General features: G+C 45.0%; 1 protein-coding gene across 3 annotated transcripts; it reads left to right on the forward strand.

Annotated features, from left to right (window-relative positions):
- Positions 1-1,641: 1,641 nt before the first annotated feature.
- On the forward strand, positions 1,642-20,411 carry LOC133381247 (uncharacterized). Of its 3 annotated transcripts, none has more exons than XM_061620106.1 (8): positions 1,642-1,775; positions 8,226-8,352; positions 9,416-9,514; positions 10,807-10,938; positions 12,592-13,122; positions 15,543-15,611; positions 15,708-15,779; positions 18,040-20,411. In XM_061620106.1, exons 1-8 carry the CDS (start codon positions 1,767-1,769, stop codon positions 18,558-18,560), a joined length of 1,560 nt encoding a protein of 519 aa, XP_061476090.1. In that variant the 5' UTR covers positions 1,642-1,766; the 3' UTR covers positions 18,561-20,411. The 3 variants fall into 3 exon arrangements, with proteins under 3 accessions (XP_061476090.1, XP_061476091.1, XP_061476092.1); XM_061620107.1 differs by having other exon boundaries at positions 9,419-9,514; XM_061620108.1 differs by lacking the exon at positions 1,642-1,775 and adding an exon at positions 9,095-9,249 and having other exon boundaries at positions 8,268-8,352.
- Positions 20,412-20,596: the final 185 nt, after the last annotated feature.

The raw sequence follows: 20,596 nt of genomic DNA on the forward strand, positions 1-20,596 counted from the left end.
TGTATGTGTGAGGAAGTGGGGGGAAGTGTCACACGCAAGATCCCCAGCAGCCAATGGAAAGCCCTGAAACAGGGCATTCCAGGGAAGGACTGAGCCAGCTTGAGGTCTGTTGTATCCCTTGATGGCATCAGGCCCAATCCAGACCTGATCTGCAGGGCTGCATTGGTGGCCTCCACCAGGCAGCAGCCAGGGTCTGGATTGCACCTTAAGGCCTGTGTTACCATAGGCAGGTCCAAGCCAACCAAAGTAGACCCACCATTGGCCTTGACACCACTAAAGTGTTATTTCTGAAGTGTCTGGTTGCCTCACTGAGGTGGTGAAGTTATGTCTAGAGTGTACCCCCTTCAGGCAGCAGGTGGGAAACTTGCATAACTGAATGCTCTTCCATACAAACAATAAATCCCCAGCCTTAGAAATCTAGCATGTCAGGCGAAGATTAGACGGAAAGAGAGCCATTTGGTGTACTAGTTAAGAGTCTTTGGCTAGGACTTGGGAGACCAGTGTTCAAATCCCCATTCAGCCATGAAGCCTTGGGCCAGTCACAGTCTCTCAGCCTAACCTACCTCACAGGGCTGTTGTGAGGAGAAAATGAAAAGGAAGAACCCTGTATGCCACCTTGAGCTCCTTGAAGGAAAGGTGGGATATAAACATAATAATACGATGTTTTCCCCTAAAAGTTGATTCTGGTGGACATGGTTGAGCAAATAATTATGGACAAAGGTGGAGAGGGAAATATTGTTCTCTCTCCAGCACAGAAGTAGCACTTGGGATGACGCAAGACTGTATACACACCAACCATTTAAAGAGCTTCATTCCCCCCACCCAAAGAATCTGGGGAACTATAGTTTACCCCTCACAGAGCTACAATTCCAGCATCCTTCAACTGCAGTTCTCAGCATTCGGGGTGGGCGGGAAGGAATGTGCAATAAATGTATGGTGTGTAGACAGCCGCGAGGAAACTGATGAAAGGCTGCTTCAGAGCAGACAAAAGCCCATCATACTGTACTGTTTAGGCCATCAGAATTTTCTCCTATGCAAATTGCCCTGAGCACATTTTGAATAGGGAAATTTCCCAATTCAAATTTTTCAAAACCTCATCACTGCCAGAAAAGAAGAGAGCTCATAGTCGTTACACACACGCACCCCCCCAACAACACATAATACAAATCTATCTTTATTTATGTGTTTATTTTAAAAGCACCCCTTTTCACTTTCACAACTTTGTGCATCGCAGCAGTTTACCAGTTAGGGAACGGGGAGACTTTTTCGTTGTTCCCATTTCTAGGACAGTCAGAAATCCATACCGATCGACTGCAAATTTGGGGGAAGGGCTTAGCTCAGCGGCAGAGCATCTGGGTCCCAGGTTCAATCCCCAGCGGCATCTCCAGGTTAAGACTGGAAGAGTCTCCCTGCCTGAAACCCCGGGGAGCTGCTGCCAGTCAGTGTAGACAACACTGAACATGATCTGACTGGGTATGGAGCAGCTTCCTATGTTCCCCGGAAACCTGCCAAATGTCCCTTCTGCCCGACACCCCCCCCTTCCACAATCTTTGCGTGTGCGCGTTGGTAAACCAGAGCAGAGGGTTACATAACCACCGAGGCGGGGGTGCTAGAAGGGAAGAGTCGCCCCGCGTCATCGAGGGCTCCTTCCTGTCCCGCCCACCTGGGAAATGGCAAGGGGGGCCATGTGAGCCTCTTTGTGTTTGCAAGAGATTTGTGTTTGCAGAGATGCCGGACGAGGAAGCGGCTCGCGCCAAGGGAGCCCCATGTTAAAGGTGCGCCGTCGGGGGTGGTGGGGAGGAGGGGGAAGATCGGTAGGGGGAGAAGGATTGGAAGAAAGTGCAACATCCCCCCCTTTCCAGTTTCCCCAATGGGTCCCAGCTAGGGTGACCCCATTGCAAGTAAAGCGCCTCTCTCCACCCCTTCCCTTCCTCTATTCAACAGGAGCAAAGCAGAACTTATGTTCAGGCGTTTGCAAATCCGTAGCCAAACCGTCATCCAAACAACACCCTGCTTCTCTCTCTTTCTCTCCCCCCCCTTCTGTTTGGGATCTAGTTTTTTAACTTCTCTCCAAAGAGCCATTTTGAGGGGAGATTTCTGAGGCTGGGAGGGATTCTGGCTGGAGGTTAATGGGGGAGGAGGGGTGGTTTCCAGCTTTCCAGATTTTAATCCTTTCATCCCCGTGAGTCGCTGTTGTCAAAGATATTCTTGGTGTCCCCCCCCTTTCCTCTTCCCCTCCTCCTTCAGTTTCCATCTCCTGCAGTAGAAAAAGCTTGCCACCTTTGATTTTTTTCTTCTTCTTTTAAATCTGCCTGCCTGCCTGCGGTTTTTAGCAGCTGCCTGACATGCGGAAGTTTTGCAGGTGAAGCAAAATGGAGAATTGGGCTGTGTGTACACAGCCTGCATTTAAAGCGGGTTATGTTCCCCAGAGAATCATGGGACCTGTAGATTGTGAAGGGTGCTGGGAGCTGTAGCTCTGTGAGGGGTGAACTATAGTTCCCAGGATTCTTTTTTTTAAGGAGAGGGAGAGGAAATGTGCTTTAAATGTTTGGCATGTTCACAGCTGTCATGTGGAAAAAGCTTCTGCCAGCTTCCTTTCTACAGGTCTTTCCAGAACGCTTGTTACTATTGTCATTATTGCACATTTGTGGTGATGACGTGCTCCTGAGGGTTTCAGGGTGGTTATACACAAATCCGTTTTTAATACATTTTGTGTCTGCCAAAGTTTTGGGGCAGACATACTGTTTCGTTTCCAACTCGTGCACATCCTGTAGCTTCTTCCAGAAATCCTGTAACTTTTCATACTGCAAATGTTCCAGGTTGTGTGCAGGGCTGTGGAGTCGGAGTCGGAAGCAATTTTGGGTGGAGTTGGAGTCGGTAGAAATGTACCGACTCTGACTCCGGCTTCAAAATAAATTTAGATTGACAAATTTTTTAAAATATAAATTCAAAATGTCAAAGAAGCTTCCCATGAAGTCAGCTGTAGTTGAGCATTTCACCATAACTCAAGATGGAAAACATTTTGTGTGTCATTGTATGACACAGGACCCAGATGAAGACCAATGCTGTGATGCCAAGATCAGCGCATATTCAGGCAACGATAAAAATGCTCCTATGAGAGCTTCCAATTTAAAAAGACATTTACAGCCCTTTCCAGGGCTGTGGAGTTGGAAGCAGTTTTGGGTGGAGTCGGAGTCGGACAGTAGAAAAATAGAGGAGTCGGAGTCGAAGGTTTGGTGTACCGACTCTACAGCCCTGGTTATGTGTGTGGGTTTTGTCCTGCTTTTGTTGCGCAAGGGGGCTCCTCCAGATGGCAGTCATGCAACAACACTGTGGAAACATTGCAAAACCACTAATAAAGCAGAAGGATGTGTAGACGGTCCTGGATAAATCCACCACTATTGCACTGTTCTTGCGTCAGTGACCTGTTGCAGAACACGCCTGCAAAAAACCACCAGTTTGAAGGGGCCCCACAACTGTGGTGGAGGTTAAAAGCACAAGAGGAGGCTGGCCAGGAGAACATTGGCAAGCTTAATCCCTTCACATGTTCTGTAGGAGCACTGAATGGGACTTGAGGCTAAGACAAGGGAGCCAGTCAGGAGGCTAGCTTGCCTTAAGCAGGGTCTCTGAACTTCTCAGGGAGCTGGCCTGGAACTTCTCTCTAGGGCTTCTCTTCAGTTTTACTTGAATTCATAATTGTGGTTAAAGAACATAAAACCCTGCTGGATCAAGCCACAGGTGCATCAAGCTCAGCACCTTGTTCTCACAGTGGCCAACCACTTTTCCCTGAGGGAAGCCCGACAATGGGGCCTGAGCGCAAGAGCTCTTTCCTCACTTGTGACTCCCAGCGACTGAGCCTGTGGACACACCATACATTTAAACCACATAACTTTCCCCCCACAAGAATCCTGGGAACTGTAGTTTGTTAAGAGTGCTGGGAGATGTAGCTCTGTGAAGGGTAAACGACACTTCCCAGAATTCTTTGGGTGAAGCGATGTACTTTAAATATGTTTTAAATGTACGGCGTGTACACAGCCTAGTATTCAGAGGCATACTGTTGCCAACAGTGGATAGAAAATAAAATTACCATATTGTTTAAGTATACTGCTTGGCTCCTCTACTTACTTATCTATTATTTATCTTTTGTGTTATTTATAACTTAGGACCTCAGGAACTGCTTTATACCGTGTCAGATCATTGGTCCATCTACCTCAGTCTACACAGACTAGCAGCATCACTCCAGGGTTCTTAGGGAGATTTCTCTCCCAGCCCTGCCTGGGGATGCCGGGGATTGAACTTGGGACCTTCTGCATGCAAGGCAGATGTTCTCCCACTGAGCTACGGCCCTTCAGGGAAGATAACGATGATTAGATTTCTTAACCTGTCCCTTCACCATGAAGTGAAGGTCCCAATGTGAGTTACAGCAGTTTAAAACACAACCTTAAAAGCAACATACAATCACACAAGAGGTTGTTGTTATGTGCCTTCAAGTCGATTACGACTTATGGCGACCCTATGAATCAGCAACCTCCAATAGCATCTGTCATGAACCATCCTGTTCAGATCTTGTAAGTTCAGGTCTGTGGCTTCATTTATGGAATCAGTTCATCTCTTGTTTCGCCTTCCTTTTTTCTACTCCCTTCTGTTTTTCCCAGCATTATTGTCTTTTCTAGTGAATCCTGTCTTCTCATGATGTGTCCAAAGTATGATAACCTCAGTTTCATCATTTTAGCTTCCAGTGACAGTTCTGGTTTAATTTGTTCTAACACCCAATTATTTGTCTTTTTCGCGGTCCATGGTATGCACAAAGCTCTCCTCCAGCACCATATTTCAAATGAGTTGATTTTTCTCTTATCCGCCTTTTTCACTGTCCAACTTTCACATCCATACACGGAGATCGGGAATACCATGGTCTGAATGATCCTGACTTTGGTGTTGAGCAATATATCTTTGCATTTGAGGATCTTTTCTAGTTCTCTCACAGCTGCCCTCCCCAGTCCTAGCCGCCTTCTGATTTCTTGTTGTCTCCATTTTGGTTAATAATCGTGGCAAGATATTGATAATCCTTGACAAGTTCAGTGTCCTCATTGTCAACTGTAAAGTTACATAAATCTTCTGTTGTCATTACTTTAGTCTTTTTGACGGACACAATAGGGTGGATCCTAAAAAATATTTCAGGTGTGAAAGGCCAAGGTAAAGAGATGTGTCCTCAGCTTAAGATGAAAACTGCATGATGGAGGTGCTGTCTGCTGTGACAGTGATATGGCAGTGTACAACAGTGTAAACAAAATATTAATATTTCCATATCCACCCTCCCACAAGATAAAATTATATTTTTGGCAGGGTTAATATACAAAATGACATAACCTACTGGGATTAGTTATCTAGGGTTGCCAACTTTTACTCTTTACCGGTGCTGCTCTTGTGCTGTTGACAGCAGCTTGAAAGGCAGAATGTGGAGCTGAATCTTTTTCTGACACAAAGATTGAAAGTGATGGTGACTTATTTTTAATGCCTGTATAATGGTTCTTTATACTTTGTAATAAGCATTCTGATGATGATGATGTTATTATTATTATGTTATTATTTTATTCGATTCAATTTATATCCTGCTCTTCCTCCCAAAAAAGTCCAGGGTGGCATTCAACACTATATAAATAATTTATTATAATATATGAAGGCCTGATTGCACATCACATGAAGCCAAACCGTGGCTTAGCGCGGACGCATGACTGTGCAAGCTTCTGGAGAGATCACAGCTTCTTGGCTCTCCTCAGTAGTCCTGCTGTTGCGTTGCACTAAGCCATGGTTTGGCTTGGTATGTTGTTTGAACTCAAGCTCCTGATTTAGCTTTCTCGGACAAGCCATGAACCGTAAACCATGGAACAGACCTTCATTGCATCTCGTGGTTTGTCTTTAGAGAGGAAGAATCCATAGTGCTAGAAAATGCAGTCGTCCCTCACCCATCGCATAGCTGAACTGTGGAATTTGCTCCCACAAAATGTACCAACAACCATTTTCCTAATTCAAGCTTTCGTTCTCAATGCTTCTGGAGCAATTTGTGGTTTTTTTCAAAAAAAACTCTTCACCATTTTAGTGTGAATTGCTAATAAACACATTTTTGAATGCAGTTTTGACTAATGTACACTTTTTTTAAAAAGCAATTTCTTCTAAGGTAATGCATTTTTGTAATGTAGACCAATCGGTTGGTTGGAGAATTGCATTTCAAACTTTGAATTAAGTGCAAATTTTGGAGGATGGCCGTGTTTCAGTTCTCATATCATTTCGGGAAGTGTGAATTGGATAGACTCAGCTTTAAATGTGAACTGAATTGAATTGCTCCCCACCCCTAGATGGCCACCAGCTTGGATGGCTTTTGAAAAGGATTAGACAAATTCATGGACGAGGATAAGGCTATGAGTGGCTACTAGCCGTGATGGCGAAGTTCTGTCTTGGCCACATTCACACCATACATTTATTCCACTTTAAAACCGTCTTGGCTTTCCCCAAAGCATCCTGGGAAGGGGTTGTGAAGGGTGCTAAGAGTTGTGAGGAGACATGTATTGCCCTCACATAGCTGCAATTCCCTGAGTGGTTTAACTGTCAGTTCCTCTTCCCAGAGACCTCTGGCAGAGCATCTGCTTTGCATGCAGAAGATCCCTGGTTTAATCCCTGGCATCTCCAGGTAGGGCTGGGAATGTCTGAAATCCTGGAAAGACACTGCCTGTCAGTGTAGGCAGTGTAGTAGATCAATGGTCTGACTCAGTATAAGGCACCTTCCTTTCTTCCACTTTCCTTTCTTCCAATATTCACCACTGTCTTTCTTGGTCTTCTCTTCTCACGGGGCCTGAAATGTGTGGGCCTCTTCTTGCATGCCCTAATTTAATCTCTGTTTATTTTGGATTCTCACTAGTAGGTATAAGCATTTTAATTCATGTTTATTTTTGGACCAAATGTAGAACTTTTTCCTCCTGCTGGGAGGAAGGGTGGGATATAAATTTAATTTATAATAATAACAACAACTAATCTGATTATTTTCTAATGTGCATGGTATGAATGATCCTTTGTAAAACATAAAATAACTCTGTCCATAGAAAATTAGCATGTCAGGGACTACCTTGTGTTAGTTTTCTGTGCATGGGTAATGCGCTTTGTATTGAGGAGCATTCAATTACGTGCAGTCTAGAATCATAGAACAGTAGTGTTGGAAGGGGCCTATAAGGCCATCAAGTCCAACCTCCTGATCAATACAGGAATCCAAATCAAATCATTTGATGGTCTATGGCACCAGCCAGGCACAGGCTGGCCACATTGGTGAAAGCTAGGCCTAAATATATATGAAAGATGCAAAACACTGGACCGTCTTTTCACCCCTATAACAGGCAGTGGAATGGCATGTTCTAGTCCAGGTGTGGGGAACCTTTGGCCTTCCAGATGTTGCTGAAGTACATCTCCCATCAGCCCCAGTAATCATGGTCAGTGGCCAGGAATGATGGGAGTTGTAGCTCAGCACAATCTGGAGGGCCAGAGATTCCCCAAATCCAGTTCTAGACTCTCTCCCTTTTGCATTGATGTGGGAACAGCCAACATGCAGCCACCTCAGGTAGGGGGAAAGATAATCATGAAGACATAAGTTGGGGTTGTTAATTCCCCTTGTACTTCTGGAACTCCCTGTAAGGCCATAGCTCAGTGGTTGAACATCCCTATGCACAAGGTCCCAGGTTGAATCTCTCCAAGTAGGGCCAGGAATATCTTCTGCCTGAAACCCTGGAGAGCTGCTGCCAGTCGGTGTATACAATACTGAGTTAGATGGACCAACAGTCTGACTCTATATTTAATTTTATTTATTCTACCCTTCCTCCCAAAGGACCCCAGGGGGGGCAAACGCACAATAAAACGATTAAATCATCTAAAAACAATTCCAATACAGAAGCAGGCTGGGGAAGGTCTCCACTTTAAAAGGCTTGTTGGAGAGGAAGCTCCTCAGTAGGTGCCGTCAAAGTGACCGGCAGCGCCTGTCCAATATGTAATAGAAGGCAACTTTATAAGGCAGGTTCTTGTGTAAGGTTGTGGAGTCCTCTGCGTTTATCCCCATGTAGTTTTAAACTCTGCAGGAAAATTGCTGAGTTACTACACCTCCCTTCACTTTCTAAGTGGAAGGGAGGTCATTTTCACATCCTGCCTGTCGATTACTTATGCGGAAGGAAATTGTTTTCTTCTTCCAGGGGCTGGTGACCTTTGAGGAGGTGGCCGTGTATTTCACTGAGGAGGAGTGGGCCTTGCTGAATCTGGACCAGAGAGCTCTGTACAAGGAGGTCATGCTGGAGATTCACGAGATGGTGACCTCTCTCGGTAAGGGATATCTTCATCAACAGATGTGAAGGATACGAACATAAGAAGAGCCTGGCTGATGGACCGGGCCAGTGGGCCGTCTAGTCCAGCATCCTGTTCTCACAGTGGCCTATTAAATGCCCCAATGGGAAGCCCCAAGATAGGACCTGAGTGCAAGAGCGCTCTCCTTGTGATCCTCAGGAACAGGTATCAGGGGCACATACCATCTCCGACAGTGGAGGTAGATCATAGGTATTGTGGCCTGTCGCCATTGGTAGGGGTTATTAATTTATCTAAACCCTTTTGAAAGCCATCCATAGTTTAACCATGTGCAGTGTGAAAACGTCCTCTCTGTTGTATGTCCTGAATCTTCTAAATGGGTTCTCCTGTGGCTCATTCTTTCAAATATCAGAGTGATGCTTCCTGAGGTGGGATGAAGACATGCTGGCTTGGAATCCCTGAATGTTCTTCCAGTCAAAACCCCGTCAGAAATGAGCAGTTTGTAGCAGCAGTTGAGCTCATCTTTTGACGCCAGAAGGACCCAGGCTCAATCCTCTGCATGTCCTCTTAAACCAGGGGTGGGGAACACTTTTCCAGCCTGGGGGGGCACATTCCCTTCTGAGCCACCTTTGGGGGGGGCACATTCCAGTGGTGGGCAGGGCCCTGGGCAAAAAATGGGCAGAGCAAGAAATGTAATTTTTTCCTTTGTACGGTGGGCTAGTTTCTACGCACACTCACACACCCTTCTCTGTTCTCCATCCAGGGAAGCAAGAGGCATTATCAGAGTTGGAGGCCACATTCCAGCCAGGCAGAAATACTTGGAGTGCGAAGCCTGCCCAGTGAGGGGTGCAGCCTGGGATGTGTTCCGAGGGCCAGATAGAGAGACCTCGAGGGCCGCACTAGGCCCCCAGGCCTGAGGTACCCCACCCCCCAAGAGTTAAATGGATCTTGTTCATCATGGCTGGGAAAGGGATCCCTGAGTGAGACTCTGCGAAGCTGCTGCCTGTCAGAGTAGACAGTGCTAGGTTGGATGGACCAACGTTCTGAGTCGGGATAAGATAGCTTCCTATGTTTTTGTTTCAAGAAGGACATCTGAATTCCAGACCTGATCTCATCTCCTGGCTAGAAGAAGACAGAAAAGACCTCTTTGCCCAGGGCTCCATGGAAGAGGAAGGATCCGCAGGTAGGTGTTCCTCTGTGACCACATCTGCATGTTGTTAGGAGATCCCTGTTCCCCTCACAGAGCTACAGTTCCCAGAGTAGTTCAGCAATTGATCCATCTTCGCAAGGAACTCTGGTAATTATAGCTCTGTGAAGGGAATAGGGGTAGGTCTCCTAACAACTCTCAGCACCATTAATAAACTATCGTTCCCTGGATGCTTTGGGGAAGCAGTGATTAGTTAAAGTGATATGAGTGTTTTAAATATAAGGTGCAGATGTGGCCTCTGTCTTGGAATGGAGGCCGAGTTTCAGAACCGGAGATGCCCCCCACTGTTTTTTGTTTCTGTCATCCAGAAAAGACAGATCTTGCTGGGTTTTTTGGGTTCTTCTGGACCTTTTTATCTCTTCCAGCTCCATGTCATCCTGGATACCTTCTGTAGTTGAAACACCTCAAATATTTACTTATTTATTTGATTAATTTATATACTGCTTCATATTTCAACCTGAAATCTCGTAAGTTATTTAAAAATCCCAGCGAAAAGGAATCAATATAAGAAGTATAATACAAACTGCACATTCAAAACCAAATACAGCCACTAATACTAATAACATTAATTTCATATTTTAAGTAAATAAATATGCTGCCCTGGGCTCCTTCTGGGAGGAAGGGCGGGATATAAATTTAATAAAGGAAATAAATAATAAATAATAAAATAATCTCTAACAATAATAGTCATAATTCCCAATTTTGCAATTCATAGACAAATATCGCCAGCAGAAGTCATAATTCTGCATTTTATGCTACATAATTAAATCAATTCTCTAGCAATAATTGTCAATTCCGTGTTATGCCACATAATTAAATATCTCTAAACAGTGTACGTTGAAGTAAAACAACTAAAAACTACAAAAACAAATGGTACACCAAACGCGAAAATATGTCAAGGTGCATCAAAATGTCATGCATTTACACTATATTGTAAAAAAATTGTAAATATTAAAATTAAATGTAATAATTTAAAAGATGTATATAAATATCAAAAATCATTTGTATTTGGGGTAAATATTTTATATAAATATAAGAATGCTCTTTTCCCTGTAAGAGCTTGTGATGGAAGCGGAAGGCCAGAAGGTGTCTTCCTGTCTGCCGGCTGGGACTTGTGGGTACTTGGTCTTGATGCACCTTCCGTCAGTCCATCGAGTAGTTCCCTTTTTTAAAGTTGTCTCCTGTTTGTAGTGTTTCTATCTTTTCATGAAACAGAGCTGAGGTTTTAGGATTCTTTCCTTCTCTTTCTGTCTCTCTGGGTCCCATAGGTGGCAGATCTCTGAAAAAGATCAAGGTGGAGAGCTTTCCGGATGAAGGGCCGGTGGTCAAGGAAGAGTATGAGACTCTACCGGGAAGATGCCAAGAGAACGTTTCTTTCCCAAGCGAAGCCAGTGAGGAGGGTGAGTACCAATTAACGGGGGACGTTAGGAGCATTCAAGGGAGTACATTCTTCATCATAAGGATGAAATTGATGCTCTTGGAGGTCACTGATTCATAGGGTCGCCATAAGTCATAATCGACTTGAAGGCACATAACAAGAACAACAAAGGATGAAAGTAGGATGGTGGTCAGAAATTATGGTGAACTCCTTCAGGAGTAAGGGCAGGGTTCGAATTTAATAAACAATAAATGAAGGGAGCAGAAACTCAGGCCCAGGGGCCAAAAGTGGCCCTCCAGGCCTCTCTTGTCTGCCCCTTGGGACTTTCCCTAGGCCACAGCATTCACTGGCCCTGCTTTGAATCCCAAATGTTTTTGCCTGGCTAGAATGTGCCCTTGAACTCTGATAATTCCTTTTGCTTTTCTGGATGGAGGGTGGAGAGTGGTGCGTTTAGGAACTAGCCTGCTGTACAGAACTAACATTTGCATTCATTTCTCAGCCCACTTTTCCCTCTGGCCCCACCCACCACTGGCATGTGCCCCCCCCCCCGGGATGGTTACCCAGAAGGGAAAGTTGGTCTTTGAGCTGAAAAAGGTTCCACTAGGGCATGTGGCTGGGAAGAGGGTGTGGCCTGGCCCGTGTCTCAACGGCCAGGGAGAGAGGTCTAGAGATTCCCCACCCATGTCCTAAAATATTACTATATCCATTTCATTTTAGCTGTTAGAAGGCATCAAATACACCACTTTTCAACTCTTGTTTCATACATGTTGTAAAGGGGGGAAACGGGGATTTTTCAAACAGTTTCTTTTTCTGTCTCCCTAATCTGATGTACCATTTTCTATTAGGCCATTCTTGTATTGTAGGAATTAAGGGTGTCTGCCATTTTGAGGTTATTAACATTCATGCAGCTATTAATAAATCCCCTACTAAAATATGCTGTTCAGATTGTACAGCATCTGTCTCTCACAGTGGCCAACCAGATGTCCTGAGCCCAACAGCACTAATCTCCTCATTCATGATTCCCAGCAACTGGAATTCTTAGGCATATACTGCCTCCTACAGTGGTGGTAGAATGGTGGCTAGTAGCCACTTGTAGCCTTATCCTCCATGAGTTTTAAAACCACTCACGTCGGTGGCCATCACTGCATCTTGTGGGAGCAAATTCTGTAGTTCAAGTTTTGTCTGTCTTGAATCTCCCAACTTCCAGCTTCATAGCATTATCAGAGAGAGGAAAAAACCTCTCTGTCCACTTTCTCCACAGCATGCATACTCTTGTGCATCTCTATTGTGACTCCCCTTACTCATCTTTTTTCTGAACTAAAAAGCCACAAATTTTGTCACCTTTCCTCATAGGGGAGTTGCTCCATCCCCTTGATCATTTTGGTTGTCCTTTTCTGAGCCACTTTCATCTCTGCAGTATCCTTTTTGAGGTGAGGTGACCAGAACTGCACACAGTATTCGAAGCGCGGTTGCACCATAGACTTGTATAATGGCATTATGATAATTGGCAGTTTTATTTTTGGTACCTTTCCTAAGGATCCCTAGCATGGAATTTGCCTTTTTCACAGCTGGCGCACGCTGGGTCAACATCTTCATTAAGCTATCCATTGCGACCCCAAAGGTCTTGTACCTGGTCAGATTTGTATAACAGCATTTTCCTTTCTTTCAATAAAAGTGCACCTGCTTAGCCGCACAGCTGACCACGGTTTTGCCGAAGGGATGTCTCTCACAAGCAGCGGCAGGAAAGGGCGAGGCGTCTCCTGGAGGCACCAGGAGATTTTGGACCTTTTGGACATTTGGGGGGAGCCAAAGATTCAGGAGCAGCTGCGTGCCAGTCACCGCAACATCGAGGCCTTCGAGATCATTGCCCGCAAAATGAGCTGCCGCGGCCACGGGCGCAATGCGGTGGAGTGCCGCTCTAAAACGAAGTGCATGAGGCTGGAGTACCAGCGCGTGGTGAACCACAACTCCAGGACCGGGAGACACACGGCGACCTGCCCCTACTATGCAAAGCTACACAGCATACTCCACAACGGGGATGCGACCGTCAGGCCGAAGCGCATTCCTAGGAACATCAAGAAAAAAATAAGGGACCCGACGCCACTTGCCAAGGATGCTGTTCCAAAGCACATGGAGGAACTTTATACCCCAGATGTGCAAACCGTAAATGTGGAGGACTACATGGTGAAACAAGTCATTGTTGCTGGTGGGCATACTAGGGACAATAAGACATGGGAAGCTGCTTTATACTGAATCGGATCCGTTGGTCCATCTAGCTCAGTATTGTCTGCACTGATTGGCAGCATCTCTTTCAGGGTTTCTGGCCGGGCACATTCCCAACCCTACCTGGAGATGCCCTTGGGGGTTGAACCTGGGACCTTCTACCTCTGAGCTATGGCCCTTCCTTTAACATAAAGGGAGCTGCCTTATACGGATTCAGACGCTTGAGGGAGGGGGAGGGCTGTAGCTCAGGGGCAGAGCATCTGCCTTGCGTGCAGAAGGTCCCAGGTTCAGTCCCTGGCAGCATCTGCAGGTATGGCTGGGAGAGACCCTCTGCCTGAAACCCTGGAGAACTGCTGCCAGTCAGTGGAGATAATACTGAGCTAGATGGACCGATGGCAACTTCCTATGTTCCCGTATCCGTCTACCCTGACTGTCAGTGGGTCTTCAAAGAGGACATTCCTAGCCCTAACTGGAGATGCCGAGGATTGAACCGGGGACCTTCTGAATGCAGTAGATGCTCAGGCACTATGCTGCAGCCTTCTTTTTGGGAGATAGCACGCGGGTTCCTTTTGTAGAGATACAGGAACTTTTATGTCAGGTTGATGGAACCTTCAACCCCCCCAAAATTGCATCATCCTTGTATGATGGGAAAATCCAGCCACTCCCAAAGAAGCAGCGCCGCTTCTGGGGCTGATGGGAGCTAGAGCCCACCAGTATGCAGGCCTCAACCTTGTATTTTAATGGCTTGCCTCGTAGGCATGGGGTAACTTTTTTTTTTGGAACCGTTAACTTTTTAAAATTGAGTTTTTTGCTACACAGTGCGTAGTTGCAGACCCAGCTGCAAGCTTCTTTACAGGACCGCAATAATAAAACAATTAAAAAAGCCAAACCACCACCACCACCTTACTGTGCTGCACATCCAAAGAGAGGTCGGCTTGATGCGGAAAGAGGGTGTACGTGCGCTGCTGCAACGGTGTGCATTCAATTTGGAATTGGGTTAAGACCACAAGTAGTTTGAAAGGAAGTGCTGTAAGCAAATTTTTATTGATGGGAATGGCTCTACAAGAATCTCATGGCATGTGGTGGTGTTATTAACTGGGTTTATTACCTGCCCTTCAGCCTTAAGGTACCAGGACAGGTCCCAACAATTTAAAATGCAACATTAAAAGCAGTTTAAAACAAATTACAATCACAAAAATAGGCCGGGTCCTGAAAATAGACACCTCAAGTGTCAAAGGCCAGGGTTAAGAGGTGTGTCTTCAGTATTTGATGGAAACTGTATAGAGAAGGTGGCAGACGCAGCTCTGTTCAGTGTTGAGATCCCATGCTTTCTATGCAAAAGGTCCTAGGTTTGATCTGTGGCATCTCCAGTTGAAAAGATTGGGTCAAACAGTGATAGGCAGCCTGCAGCCCTCCAGATGCTGCTGGACTACAACTCCCATCGTTCCTGACCATTGGCCATGCTGGTTGGGGCTTATGGGAGTTGGAGTCCAACAGCATCAGGAAAGCCACATGCTTTAAGTGTATCGCTGACTTAAAGCAGTCATTCTTAAACTGGATGCAGCATAAGAAATACTCAGGTATTATATATTACTATATAATCCAGCTCCCCTGAGCCAAAGGCACCCATCCACAGATGAGGCTGCCTCCTCTGTCTCTGAATGCATTACTCTTCTGATCACCCTTTGTTCCAATCAGCCTCTGCTTGGAAGTGGGTAGTTCTTCTATCTTTCTGGATTGGGTGTGATTGGATCATTCAGTTACTCCCAAAGAAGGGGCACAGCAAAATTCCCTTTCTTCTGAGGGAGGCTGCTCATTTCTCTTTCAACAAGCCTTTTAAGTAGAGACCTTATTCCAGTTTGTGTCTGTGCTGGAATTGTTTTTAAAGATTTTTTTTTTAAGATGTTTTTAAGACGTTTTGTTTTTAAGGTACTTTGTTTTTGAGATGTTTTAAGATGTTTTCAGTGGTTTATCTCTTGTTTGCTGCCCTGGGCTCCTTCTGGGAGACAGGGTGGGAGAGAAATTTAATAGTAATAGAGCATCCACCTAAGTCACTGCTCTCTGATTGCATGCTCATGGATTGTCTGCTTGGAACGGTAACTCTTGCAGAGGAACACGGGCATGTGCCTCTGACAGCTGTTCATTTGTCTGCACATTCTAAGAAAAAACCTTTTGTGGATGCTCAGAGTGAATGCCTCCAATTTTGAGAACAGCATTCCTTAAGACAGGTGGCGAACCTTTGACCCTCCAGAGATTGGACTACAACTCCCATCCACCCCTACCAGCATAACTAGTGTTTGGAGATTATGGGAATTGTAGTCCAGCAATAACTGGAGATCTATAAACTTAATTTTACCTGATTTTTAGTAAAAACAACAACAAAACCCCATTATTTTCCCACAGGGGATGGCCACAGCAAAGAAAACGAGGTAGACGATAGCATTGAGATGTGCATTGTTGGAGATCGGTCAGGTGAGTGTCCGTAGTGTAAATAAACATCAGATGAGTAGCTGCTTGTACTTCGATCACAATCCGCATCTCAAAACGGATTGCTTTCCCTGTTTTTAGATGCAGCCTCCAGCGGCATTGGGGTGGAAATTGAAGCCGACCAAGCAGACACAGAGGTGGAGAGGGAACAAGGTATGGATTTTTGGATCATTACCTCAAGACTCGTATTATTTTTGCAGTGCGCTCTTTGTGGAGCTACCCTTGGGCCTGGTCTGAAAGTTCCAGCTGGTGCAAAATGCAACAACTAGACTGCTGATGGGGGCAGACTACCACCAGCGCATAACTTCAGAACTTTAAACGCTTACGCTGGCTGCCCATATGCTCGCAAATTCAAATTTCTTTTATTAATTTACAAAGCCCTTAACAACTTGGGTCCAGAATACAGCAAGGGTCACAGAGATCTTCTGATAGGATACTGTTGGTGGTCCCCAATGCCTTTGAGATTCCAGCTGGCGTTGACTAGGGATTGAGCCTTTAGTGTGGCAGGCTGTGCCTTGTGGAACTCCTTGCCAATAGAAATTTATCAAAAATCGTCCCTGCTTTCTTTTAGACATTTTTTAGAAACTATACTGGCCAGGCAGGCCTTCGGAATGTGAATTTTTTTACTATCCAGTTTTTATAATACTGTGTTTTCATTGTACATTGCCTTGATACTGGGCGGTTTATACATTTTTAAATATATAAATGAGATACTTTATTAGCTGCCTGATGCTTATTTCTCTGCCCGATCGCTGAGGTCCTTAAGGGAGTGGTTCAGACGCACAGCTCATATCTGCTAGGAGTTGTGGATTCAGTATTATTGTGGGTCCAATTCTGCAGAACTCTCCCCTAGCTGAGATCAGACAGGCCCTTCCTTGTTGAACTTCCGGCGCCTTGCAAGACTTTTTGTATAAAATTTTGTCCACCAGAACTAGTGCCTTGAATTCCTCTGGCGGCTAATCGACTCCAGTTACAGTTAACCCCAGCCTGCACAGTGTATGATCAGGAATGGAGATGTATCTCTTTAAGGAACAGAATAGTTTTCTTAAGGGTTTTGGGGTAAGGGTACAACAGGAGATCTCTGCTATCCTAAAAGAACCCATTGTATTCATGCCCCAGTTATGTTTGCTGTCCTTGTTTGAAGATTCCAATTGAAATATTAATTTCAAAGAACTACTTACGTCTCTCATAACTGCAGCACGCCTTGTCTATAGCCCAGAAATGGAAATCTTTAGAAGAACTAAATATAGGTGCATGGTATTAAAACGTTTGGAGGATAGCAATTGCAGGGGGGAAAATACTCATCAAATGAAACTGGCGAGGGGCATGTAGGCAAATAGTGATTTTTGTGCAATGTGGCAACATTTTATTTAATATAAAAATCCAACTAGTATACGAATATCCTCCATCGCCATTAAAAGTATAGAAATGTTCATAATGAATGTTTAGTAACAATGGCTGTGACTTATTTCTGTTTCAGTATTACTTGTAAGAGGCCTGCCAATTTTGTTTCCTTTTTGGCTGCCTCCACATGAAAATAAATATTGATTTTCAGATTGTTATTGTAAACAAGAATAATGAGATTACTAGACTCATATTTTATTCTAACATACCCATTAGACTTTACCTTTTATTTTAATCTTCTTTTGCCATTTGGAGCCTTTGTTTGATGATGTACATTTTTTTTCATATAAATAAAAACCTTTTGATAATAAAAATAAATAGGATTTTTGCCATTCGCTGCCCTATAAATAGGGATGGTGAAGAAATTCATTTAGTTTGCATTTAAAGGTGCACCTGTTTAATTTGCACTTCCTAGAATGATACAGTTTAGGTCAGGGCTAGGAAACATGTGGCAGCCATCCTTTGAAATGCACGCCTTTCCAAATTGTACAATGCAGTCCTCCAACTAAGTCATGTGTACAAAAAAAGCACATACTAGGGTAAAGTGTGCCTAAAAATAATATATTTGTGAAAATAACATACAAAATGCATTATATTACAGAAAATGGCTTTGCAAGAATGTTTATATTAGGGAAAATGTGTTTAATAGGAGAAATTAACACTAAAATGCTGATGAATTTTCATGAGGATTTTTTTAAAAAATCACAAATTGCTGTAGTAATGTATTTATTTATTACATTTATACATTCGTGATAGAAACCCAAGGCGGCTTACATATGGTTCCCAGGCAGTCTCCCATCCAGGCACTGACCACACCTGACCCTGCTTCAGCAGGGAGCTGGCCTCATGTGCCTTCAGACCATAGCCTGGTACTAATGTAGAGAATTGGTTAGAAAAATCAGGAACTGAGAGAACCAAAATTGACAGATCCTTCCATCCCTACCTGGAAGGCCTTATGATGGAATGATAAAACATTAAACGGGTCTGGTTTCCTCTGTTGCCATTCTAGATACGGCACTTCCTAACCGCCCGGCTCCTCCTCTGTCTCCTGATACGAGTCTGGCAACGCTGAGGACTAAGAAGAAAAGAAGAGGCGAAAGCGACATGATCGAACGCCTTATGAAGCATTCCTCGATGGAGAACGCGAGGCTCTTGGCCGCGATGGAGAAGGATAGCAGAGTTTTTTCAGAGTACGTGCAACTCATGAAGGAGGAAGATGCACAGATTAGAGAGGAGAGGAAGGCCTTTCTGTGTTCTATTGACAATCTGGGCACCATTCTGCAGAGTCTGGTCGCTGGCCTAAATAAAATTGGGGAGGCGCTGGTCAAGCAAGAACAGAGCACGGTTGGTGGGCTTGCAGATGGCGGTCCTAACCTCAACTCGCCCTCGGGTCAGGTGTCGCCAGTGCTTTGCAACAGAGAAAACGCCCCATCGCAGAGCAGCCATTTGCCAGGCTCGCTAGAGCGGGGGTCTCCGGAAACATCAACCCCCGCAAAAGATTCGGTGTACATTCCAGACTGCCAAGGGTAGTAGTGCGTGCAAACCCAGGGGTGGGTAACCCTTTTCAGCCTGTGAAGGTGGCATGCCTCCCGGGGCCTGCTTGCCAGTGGTGGGTGGGGCTAATGCCAAAGTGGGTGGAGCCCATGCAGGAAAGTGGGCTGGTGTCACCTCCTCCTCACTCACGCACCTATTCATACGCATCCATTCAGAACCTCACATGTGCATTAGAGCTTTTTAAAAGCTGGTTTAGGAGGTGCGGGGAGATCGCCCCACACAGAGGAGGAAGGGTGATCCTCTTCTCCAGCTGCAATCTTCACGATGAACCCCCACATCCCCATAGCAATGAGGCTTGAACCCATTGGAGCAAAGTAGGTGGGTTTTTTTCAAGCCCAATTGCTGCATGGGGGAGCTGTTTTTGCCAGGGTGGGGGTTGCAGTGTACTGGTGAAACATTAGCACAGCCCCAGTTGCAGGCCCCGGGACGATGGCTTCACTATGCATGGAGCCAATGGGAGGCTTTTTCAAAGTCTAGCTGCCACTCAGGGTGGGGAGACCAGGCAGGTGGCTCCTACATCTTGCCTAGACCAGTAAGCAACTCCCTACCTTGAGTTTGCGCTTTACCCAAGGCATAGACTTGCATTACTATAAACATGTTGTGGGGGGGAGGGGGGCGAGCCTTGTTGAATGTTCTCAGTGTCTAGCACAGGCGTGGCTAACTCTCAGTTCAGGGGCCTGATACGGCCTTCACACACCCCGAGCAATTGTTTCTAGATCCCACTCATTTTGGCAGTGGCACACAATTTTTTTTAAAAAAATACTGTATTGGTCTGAATATAGGCCACCCCCTAAAATAAGGGGTGGTATTCAGCACTAGTCCTACTCAGAGTTGACCCATTGAGGTCAATGGGCATGGCTAACTTGCATTTGTAAATTTCAGTGGCTTGTATTCAACGTAGCACTAAGGAGATCATTTTGAGAATGCAGGTGTTTCTGCTTGCCTGACAGAAGGATCTCCCCTTCTCCTCCCCACATGAGCTGTTCTGGGGCAGATTTGGGGAGGGTGTGGGGGGCGAGTGGAGGAGGAGAGCCCTGTTGCGCTAGTGGGAGTCCTTGTGCTGGTTTCTGCCCATGCAACAGATTAGTTGAATACCCCCCCAGTGGGTCTATTCAGAATAGGAGTTAATTGACTACATCCTAATATCTCTTTGAAAGGAATATTTTCACTGGGCCACCAGCATCACCTGTTGAGAAGATCGGGTGACCCTTTTACAAAAACTACTGAAGTTCAGGGCAGTTCCCAAGGTCTCTTCTTAAATTACGGCTTCTCTACCGGTAAGAGTGCAATTAGAGGCTGCACTCAGGTTTTATAGAAGCCAGATTTTTTTGGGGGGGGGGAATGCAGCCTCTATTCAGACCAGTACGGTAGACACAGTGCTGGGAGATCACCTTCCTTCTCAGTGGATCTGCTGAGGGGTGAGTAGGCTGTGTATATGTATGCATGCATGTAAGGAAGGCTGCAGTGGCCACATCCATTTTTGCCATGTGTGCTGTTGGTATGTGGCCCCCCAGAAGGTTCCCCAGGGCTGAATGTGGCCCTTGAGACAAAAGCAGTTAGCCTTCCCTGATCCTAGTGCATGTTCTTGACTGGTTTTTTTTAAAAAAAATAACCTAATTAGCTCAACTGCATTAAAATATCTCCGACTGAAATAATCCGGAGCAAAAGGATTTCTTTTTGAGAAATAGATATATAAATATATATATATATATATATTATGCCTTTTTTAACAACTCTAACTTTAGTGCACACCTGAACCCATTTATATTCTGTGTTTTGTGAAACAAAAGCATAGGTTACTTGATTTATAAATAAAACGCACCTTTTTCCCCTCTGTGGTTTTCAAAAAAATAAAGTTTTTCTAAAAAAACCCCCCACAAAAACTCTTTTTGTCTCAGCTATCCTGCCTTGCACATTCATTGGTAGGTATTTAATTAATTACAATTATACCTTGCCTTTTTTTCATCAAGGAACCCAAGACTGTATACATGTGGTTCCGAGGTGGTCTCCCA

This window comes from Rhineura floridana, chromosome 3 (assembly GCF_030035675.1).
Source record: "Rhineura floridana isolate rRhiFlo1 chromosome 3, rRhiFlo1.hap2, whole genome shotgun sequence".
In the NCBI taxonomy this organism is placed as follows: Eukaryota; Metazoa; Chordata; class Lepidosauria; order Squamata; family Rhineuridae; genus Rhineura; species Rhineura floridana.

Excerpts from the sequence above, each read along its gene's own strand:
- LOC133381247 (XM_061620106.1), top strand. Across the intron at positions 10,939-12,591 it reads AAGCGAAGCCAGTGAGGAGG|TGCACCTGCTTAGCCGCACA; the intron begins GTGAGTACCAAT and ends TTTCAATAAAAG. Across the intron at positions 13,123-15,542 it reads GAAACAAGTCATTGTTGCTG|GGGATGGCCACAGCAAAGAA; the intron begins GTGGGCATACTA and ends ATTTTCCCACAG.